The 8975-nt window shown below is 35.9% G+C and overlaps 3 protein-coding genes across 3 annotated transcripts; all 3 read left to right on the top strand.

Moving 5' to 3' along the window:
- The first annotated feature begins 812 nt into the window (after positions 1 to 812).
- On the top strand, positions 813 to 2543 carry LOC103329150 (uncharacterized protein At4g26485-like). The gene is made up of 3 exons (XM_008231580.2): positions 813 to 1039; positions 1208 to 1412; positions 1935 to 2543. The coding sequence occupies exons 1-3, from the start codon at positions 889 to 891 to the stop codon at positions 2260 to 2262; spliced, it is 684 nt and encodes a 227-aa protein (XP_008229802.2). The 5' UTR covers positions 813 to 888; the 3' UTR covers positions 2263 to 2543.
- Positions 2544 to 3166: 623 nt separating this feature from the next.
- LOC103329151 (uncharacterized protein At4g26485-like) lies at positions 3167 to 4453 on the top strand. The gene is made up of 3 exons (XM_008231581.3): positions 3167 to 3329; positions 3430 to 3634; positions 4069 to 4453. The coding sequence occupies exons 1-3, from the start codon at positions 3182 to 3184 to the stop codon at positions 4436 to 4438; spliced, it is 723 nt and encodes a 240-aa protein (XP_008229803.3). The 5' UTR covers positions 3167 to 3181; the 3' UTR covers positions 4439 to 4453.
- A 929-nt stretch (positions 4454 to 5382) lies between these two features.
- Positions 5383 to 7187, top strand: LOC103329152 (glycosyltransferase). Its single transcript, XM_008231582.2, has 4 exons — positions 5383 to 5583; positions 5694 to 5929; positions 6032 to 6380; positions 6525 to 7187. The coding sequence occupies exons 1-4, from the start codon at positions 5383 to 5385 to the stop codon at positions 7185 to 7187; spliced, it is 1449 nt and encodes a 482-aa protein (XP_008229804.2).
- Positions 7188 to 8975: the final 1788 nt, after the last annotated feature.

The following is an 8975-nucleotide window of genomic DNA, read 5'->3' as shown; positions in this document are numbered from 1 at the left end:
ATACATGTAATATTAGAGAGGGGAAAATCGAACATAGGATATCAAGTGCATAGATAAATGTCTTAGTCACTTGAACTGCAAGTATCTTACCGCCCTCTGTCTTGTTTTGACGATGTTAAACTTTTATACTTAATTGTTGATGGTGTAGTAACAAGATTCCTTCTGGATGAATTAAATGAAGAACTTCAATCTAATTTAATTGCTCTTCGAAGATGACCTGCAAAATAGTAACAATCAATCTGATAAATAATGGTGTGGTGTTGGCCAAGTACCTTTCGATGATAAGTCAGGAAAAATATCTTAAGGAGATGTGTGTTTTCATGAAAGCTGCATAAGGATTTTGGAATTGATTACCTTTTTTGTATATTCCTTAGCTATAAATAGGGGAATTATCTTGTAGCCATCTTCAGAATTATTAAGGGCAGTTTATTTAAGGAGATGGATGAGATTGTGGAAATTGAATGTAATCAGTATTTCTTGATAGCTAATTAAATGAGAATTTAATTAACATAATTATTGTGATCTAGGACAAGTTTGATATTTATTTGCATTTCCACTTGACGTCGTTGGAGTGGTCGTGAAATTATTTGCTCTCACAAATATATCAAAACTATAATGAGAGAAACTACTAACTTTAAATAAGGACTAAAGTGAAAAACGAGTCACACAACAATGACCATAACATAATTTGACCTTTTTTCCAGAACAAACTGCAGCCCAAGACGCCCGAAACATCCACAAACCCAAAGCCCAACAATGACTCCTCTCAAATGTATAGCTGCTCTTCTTTAAAGGTGTGAGCTTTTTTTCCTTTGCTTGTGAGAGAGAGCTTTGGGGTCTCATCTCATGTGAGCACGTTTGAGCAGAAATCTTTCATCAGAATCAGAAATGGGTAGTGGTAGGGAGAGATGGATTGAACACTACAGTAGCGCACAAGAGATATTGCTGGTTGGTGAAGGAGACTTTTCATTCTCTGCTTGTTTAGCTCGAACCTTTGGCTCTGCTTGCAACATGGTAGCAACTTCTCTCGAATCTCAAGGTACATTTTTCAAAAACACAACTTTTATGTTCATGGGTACTCTTTAAGATGTGACCAATAATCTTTGTTCATTTTCAGCGCTACCCCTGTTTTTTGGTGCAACCATTTTTGGGGTTTCTTTATTTTTTGTTTTTCAGTGATTAATTTGATGAAAGATTCAATTTTTAGGTTCTTTAAGGGCCAAACATAGGAGCTGTTTGTCACACTTGAGTGAGTTGAAGAGGAGAGGGTGCTTGGTGTTGCATGATGTTGATGTGTATGAGATGGACCTCCATCCCGCTCTGCAATGGAGGAAATTTGATGTCATCATCTTCAACTTTCCTCATGCAGGCCATTTCCCCTGGCTACGTGAAAGAAACCCTCAGCTCATTCAGTAAGTGACCCTAAATTAATTAACTAGAACAAATAAATAGTAGTCTGTTGTACACAGGTGTCAACCCTAACAGTTTGTTTTGATTGGATTGTATTTGTATGAGATTCGTGCAGCTTAAGTTTCTTAATTACCCTTTCCAATAATTAATGATTATGAATGCTCAACATTTTTCTACTACACTAGTCCCTCTTTTATATTCTTTTGGAAAATCATCATCATCATCCAGATCTATCAACAAAACCAGTGATGAATTCATTGTTATGTATGAACTGGTGGAGAATTTGACATTTTATTGAAGAAGAGGTGGAGAATTTTATTTGATTGGTATCATATCCAAGGATGCTATATTTTCCCAATTGTCTTATCAAGTGTTTCATGGCTAATCAATGTTATTCAATGCAGTGGTGAAGCCGCAGGCCTATAATTAGTTACATAATTATTTGCTACCATATAGTATTCTTAATTAGTTACTTAGTTTCCCTACCTTGAGGGCTAATTGATTTGGGTGTTGAATGGAAGCAGAATGCACAAGAACTTGTTGAAAGCCTTCTTCGAAAATGCCCGTGGGATGCTGAGGGAAGGCGGGGAAGTTCATGTTGCAACCAGAGATGACTACCCGTATAACAGATGGAATGTGGAGGAACTTGCAGAGGAAGCAGGCCTGGTTTTGATGGATAAAGTGTGGTTCAAAAAATCGGACTACCCGGGTTACCAGAACAAGAGAGGGGGTGACATCAAGAGCAACAAAACGTTTCGTCTCAGAAATTGTTTCACCTTCAAATTTGCTCTGCAACAATATGAGTATGACTACACTTGTGATGAAATGTCTGTTTGCAGCGACGACTATTAAATGATTATGTGAAGTGTTTGGTAGTAGTAGTGTCCTTTTGAAGCAGAAGGTAGTGGTGATGCATTAGGCCTATGGAGAGGATCATCGATCAGATATGCAAGATGTGATTACTTTTGTTAGTTTGAATATTTTTGGTTTTGTGCATATGGCTTTGTAAAAGATTTGATACCAAGCCATATGAAGTATGCAAGATGTGGGCCTATAAAAATCCACCTATTTTGATGTTAATGCATGTAAATTGCTACTTGATTGTGTTAGTCATGACAATATGATCTTGAATTTATACCCGAGTTTTATTTTGATATTGGCTTGTTTATTTAAAATTGAGGAAGAGCTCTTTATTAAAACCAATGGAGTTTTGACACTTGTCAAATTCAAGCAACATTCAAAAAGTTTCAACAAAGAAGGAATTTTTTATTAAAAGAATTTGATTAGTGTCAAAACAACATTTGTTGTAAGGAGGAGCTCCTCCGTTTTAAGGAGCCAAATTCTTTCCTTTCATAATCCTCATATTTTCTCTCGCTCTTCAATTCATCTTATTTAAAATTAGAAACCGTAAAAAATAAGATTAAATCAGTAGAAGTTAAAGATTTAAAATTTTACCCATACCCATCCGCTCCGCCTCCCCTTACCTCAGAATCGCCACTCTAGTTTTTCGAAAAAAAAAATCCTTCAGTTTTTTTATTAAAACACAATATCCTCAAAACTTTTCATCTTCCTGTCTCCCTCCTCCTGCACTACTCTTCATCACAAGATACTTTTCATCTTCTCTCTTTATTTATTTTGTTGGAAACTACCATCTGTATTGAAAGCCTTCATTTAAGCACAGTCACTTTAGCTTTCTCAGTGCTATTATATAAAGTGAAATAAGTCATTCCAAGAGAAATAATATAACCCTAAACTTGAGTTTAAATCAATAATGGGTGAAAAAAACAGACAAATAGGACACTACTCTAGCTCTCAAAAGATATTGTTGGTTGGTGAGGGGGACTTCTCATTTTCTGCTTGTTTGGCTCAAGCTTTTCGCTCTGCCGCTAACATGGTGGCTACCACTCTTGAATCTGAAGGTACATTTTTCAGATATACCCTGTTTTTAATTTTCTTCTTTTGTTTCACATTAGCTAATTAATTTGATCAACATAAAAATAAAAAGAATTTGAATTTCAGATACTCTATGGATGGAACATTGGAGCAGTGAGGCACATTTGGAAGAGTTGGAGAGAAGAGGATGCTTGGTGTTATATGAAGTTGATGTGCATGAAATGCACCAGCATCCCACCCTTATGTGCATGAAGTTTGATGTTATCATCTTCAACTTTCCTCATGCGGGCCATTACTCTTGGCTATGCGAAAGAGACGATGAGCTCATACAGTAAGTGACCAAGTTGATCAAATTTGTCATAATTGTTTTCATTTAACCGAAGCTTTCATTTCCAATTATCTTGTCATATATATTGCATGGTTAATCAATTTTGTTTAATCCAATGGCGGCTTCGTTTAAGCTCTTTATTTATTTTTCATATGCTATATATGTATTATACACATAGATATCTTGGTTTGGTGGTTCGGTTTGTACTGGATTGGAATTGAGTCCAAGCTAGTGCTTATGAGCTTTGTCACTCTAATGGGACTTCTAATATACAATATGTTGGTATGTTGTCCCAATTTAATAAGTGAGTCCCAACATTTATAAGTTTGCTAAATAGCGATTAGTACGTTAGTATCCAGACCGAGCCACTAAACGAGGTTAGTTACTTAATTACTCTGCTCTTTAGTGATCAATTTTGGGGGGTTCTATTGAATTAGAATGCACAGGGATTTGTTGAAAGCTTTCTTCAAAAGTGCCCGTGGGATGCTCAGCAAAGGTGGGGAAGTTCATGTTTCACACAGGGATGACTACCCCTACGATCAATGGAAGTTGACGGAGCTTGCAGAGAAGGCCGGCCTGGTTCTGAAAGAGAAAGTGTGGTTTGAGAAGTCGACCTACCCTGGCTACCACAACAAGAGAGGAGGAGGCATCCAGAGCAACAAAAAGTTTCCACTCAGTGAATGCTACACCTTCAAATTTTCTCTGAAACATGAAACTTCTCATGAATTAAAGCCTGCTTGCAACCAAACAACTAGCACTCTAAGTGGTGATATATCAGATGCTTTAAATAGTATGCATTTGAAGTAATAGGCATGCATGAAGTATGCGAGCATTAATTTGAAGTAAAAAGGCATATATTGTATCCTTTCATGTTATAGTTGGTTATTTATATGCATTTTGCTAAATATCATCGCCGATCCACACGTATGTGGATGACTGTAAACTATTGATTAGCGCGAGATCCAGCACCGACGATAGCAAAGCCCGGTTTCTAATAGATTCTGGTGCTTAAAAATATTTGAAAATGTAATTTTAAAGAGTTGCCCTTGCTTGGACGGTGGTTTGTGTTGTCTAGTTTTCATAAAGGTGATATTATATTAGATACTTTGTTGTTGATGCAAAAGACAGTGGTCTTGAGCATCTCAAAATCTGATTATCTTGTGTTTGAAGAATCAACAAGACCAATAGCAAATAGCAAAAACTTACTTAATGGCTGATAAGCCTCAGGCATTTACATGACACTTATCTCCTTAGGCTAATAGAGGTCTGCTGTATCATGACTTCTGTAAAAGCAAATACAACTCTCGTCTAGAGAGTACGGTTTTGAGACCATAGTTTCAATGGTTACATGACACCAGATGACTAAATCATGTATTAAATCTTACTAGGTTTTGCTTTCTTCATTTGTACATTCCATAAATTCCATGTCGGTTACCAGTTGTTAGAAGATACCAGATGCTGCTGTTGTGAGAGTCCCAACATTTTTTCTTGAATATTTAGATATATTGTATTCTTTTATTTAATATTACCTCTCAATTGAAGTACCATTAATTAGGTAAATCACCCATTGATGATCCCCACATGCATGAGAGATCAAATTATATATCAAGTGACAAAATTGATAAGGAAAAAACTTGTTGACAATTTACAACAATACATGTACGTCATAGGTATTTTACAGCATTATATGTTCTAAAAGACAGAGTGTGCTTGTGTGTGTGTGATAGAGAAAGTGAGAGGAGGAAGGAGAGATGAAGCAGGTTTACAGAAGATATCCAAATGCAGTTGTGTTTGCTATGGCTTCCATTGCTATGGTTTATATGGTTCTGATAAAGGGTTCAAAAGGACCATCTTGGTTTGATTTTTCGCCGTCTCCATTTCCATGGTTGAGTACCAGTGTAGATAGGAAATCTGATTCTGCATTCACATTCAACCACATTTCATCACACATGGTATTCTACTAATTCAAGTTTGGTAATTTTATCTGTTGGTTTTTATTTTCTGCAGAATGTCATTTTGTTGCAGACCTGTTTAACCAAATTTGACCAATTTAAACTTGTAGGATGCAGCAAGAAGGCAGAAGGCATTGCCTCATCTTGAAAGGAGCTACATTGGTAATTCTGTTTCGAAAACAGATAAGCAGAAGGGAGATGTAAACCTGGAGAAACTTGAAGCTGGTCTAGCTACTGCCAGAGCATTGATAAGGGAAGCAACATCAAAATTCAACCATACAGCTCTTGAAGACGCAGATTATGTTCCACAAGGCGATATATACAGGAATGCTTACGCCTTTCACCGGTACTCAATGCTCACAACAAGAACCTTTGAATCTTTCAATAAATCCTAGCAATTAAATTGCCTTGCTCTTCAGTTCTGTCTTAATTTGTTTCGACTATGTAGGAGTCACCTCTTAATGGAAAGCCTGTTTAAGATATATGTCTACGAAGAGGGAGAACCGCCTATATTTCACAATGGCCCTTGCAAGAACATATACTCTATGGAGGGGCTCTTCCTTAGCTTCATGGAAACTGATACCAAGTTCCGGACTCTGGACCCTGACAAGGCTCATGTCTATTTTCTTCCATTCAGTGTTGTGATGATCATTGAGTACCTGTTTCATCCAATTATTCGTGACAAAGCTGTTCTAGAGCGCACCGTGGTTGATTATGTTCGTGTCGTATCGAATAAGTATCCATTTTGGAACAGAAGCCTTGGAGCTGATCATGTCATGCTTTCTTGCCATGATTGGGTAAATTTCTTACTAACTAGTACTTCTAACTTATATTTTTGCTAGATTGTTAATCCGGATCGCATATTGAAACAAAAATCAGCATGATCAATGGTTCAAATTCACGATAGAGTAATTAGTATGCTATTATTTGCTTTTGTATAGGGGCCAAGGGCAACATGGTATGTTAAACAACTATACTTTGTTGCCATCCGCGTACTATGCAATGCAAATACTTCTGAGCACTTCAACCCTAAGAAAGATGCATCATTTCCTGAAATCAATCTGGAAACAGGTGACATAACCGGTCTAGTTGGTGGCTTGTCTCCCTCCGAACGTACAACCCTAGCGTTCTTTGCAGGACGCATGCACGGTCGAATTAGGCCATTACTTTTCCAACATTGGAAAGAGAAGGACAAAGATTTACTGGTCTACGAAACACTCCCCGAAGGGGTTTCATACCATGACATGCTGAAGAAAAGCAAGTACTGCATTTGCCCAAGTGGCCATGAAGTTGCAAGTCCACGAATTGCAGAGGCAATATATGCAGAGTGTGTTCCAGTTTTGATATCACAGCACTATGTTCTGCCTTTCAGTGATGTGCTCAATTGGGAGTCTTTCTCTGTTCAAGTTTCGGTAACCGAAATTCCACAGCTTAAAGAAATCTTAATGGGGATCCCTGAAGAGCAATATAGAAGAATGCAGAAAAGAGTGAACCAAGTGCAAAGGCATTTTGTGGTGAACAGTCCCCCCAAGAGATTTGATGTTTTTCATATGATTATTCATTCAATCTGGCTTAGGAGACTGAATGTCCGCATTTATGGTTGATTTTCATATAATTTCTATGCTTTAATTAATTACATCATCTGATATTGACTTCAGTCATCCAATACTTGGGTATCATTTAACATTTTTTCCATTCTAATAATAGTTAAAAAAATAAATAATTGGCCGAACATTATAATAATAATAATGTGCTCTACAAAGGTTATTGTTGGGTCCAAAAAGTTGGTCCATATTGCATGATAAAGAAAGGTTATGGACAACTGAGTCAAAAGACAAATGTATTTCCACTGGTAAACCTTTTATTAAGACTTAAAAAGGTTGGATTTTTGCAAACAGTGTAGTAGTTAGATGAAAATACTCTCCCAAAAAAGGTCTAGGTTCGAATATTAGCATATATGTAGTATGTGTGAGTTTAGTATGTTATCACCCCTTTTAATGGAAAGATCCAAAAAAAAGTTTAGTCTCTATTGTCCCTTTTGAATTTTTACTTTTTCAGAGTTATTTCCCAAATAAAGAATTTAGCATTTTCACGTTTAATACTCGTATTATATACGTACATACGTTAATTTTTAATAATACACATGTTTTCTATACGCGTCTCAAAGATTCGGTAAAATACATCTTTTTTCAAAAGCAAACATACAATACTCGTATTGTACACGTACATACATGTTTTTTTTACAAAATTTTCAATAATACACAAAAAAATTCATGTATTATGCGCATAATTTTCATATATTTTTGAATTAAAATAATACATATTTAAAAAAATTTAGAAAATTTAAAAATATATTATATAGTGGCCAAACTTTTCAGTTGTACTTTGGTATTTTTTTAATTCAAAAATAGTATCGCTACGCGGCTGTACATTGGTCTTTTTAAATTTAAAAATAGTATAGCCGTGCGGCTATACTGCAAATGCTAGGAGGGACTTTTATCTATACTCAAGTAATTTTTTTATTTTAAAAAACGTATAGCCGCGTAGCTATACTTCGGTCTTTTTTTAAATAGTATAGCCGTGCGGCTATACCAGTATACTTTTTTACTTACTAAAAATTATATAGCCGCGCAGCTATACTTTCGGTATAGTCGTTATACGGAGTCTATAATAAATAGTATAGCCTATACTCGGTTATTGTTTTTTCTTTATAAAAAAAGGGATAGCTGCACAGCTATACTTCCGTCTTTTTTTTTAATTAAAAAATAGTATAGCTGACGGCTATAATGCTTTTGACACTTCAACTCCTAAACGCTAGGAGGGACTTTATTTTATTTAATTTATAAATACTATAGCCGCGTGGCTATACTCTAGTGGTTTTTTTTTTTAAAGATATAAAAAGGTATATACAGGCAACTATACTTCGGTCTTTTTTTTAATTAAAAAATTGTATAGCCGCCAGCTATACTGATTTTGACGCGTGGGCGCTTAAACACTAGGAGGGACTTTATTTTATTTATAGCCGGGCGGCTATACTTCTGTATGTTTTTATTTTGTTTAAGAATAGTATAGCCGTGCGGATGTACTGTGGTAATTTATTTATTTTAATAAGACAAATAGGGGAAACCTTTGGTCTCTGAAAATTGGGGAAAAGGGGAGAAGGGAGGAAGAGAGAAGGGAAGAGGAGAGGAAGAATAGTAGCTTCCTCTAACCTCAAAGTGAAAATGACTAGAGTGTCTCTAAACCATATATGGTAATAGAAATTAGATTGTTTAAGTGAAGTAGTTTATCTCATACGTGCTCTTACAAAAATCGAACCAACAACTACTACTCATTATCATACTCATTCATTATATTGCGCACTCCCTAATTCTCCTATTCTAAGCAAGTAA

This window comes from Prunus mume, linkage group LG4, assembly GCF_029339155.1.
Source record: "Prunus mume cultivar Tortuosa linkage group LG4, ASM2933915v1, whole genome shotgun sequence".
Classification (NCBI taxonomy): Eukaryota; Viridiplantae; Streptophyta; class Magnoliopsida; order Rosales; family Rosaceae; genus Prunus; species Prunus mume.
This window is presented reverse-complemented; position numbering and strand designations above follow the sequence as displayed.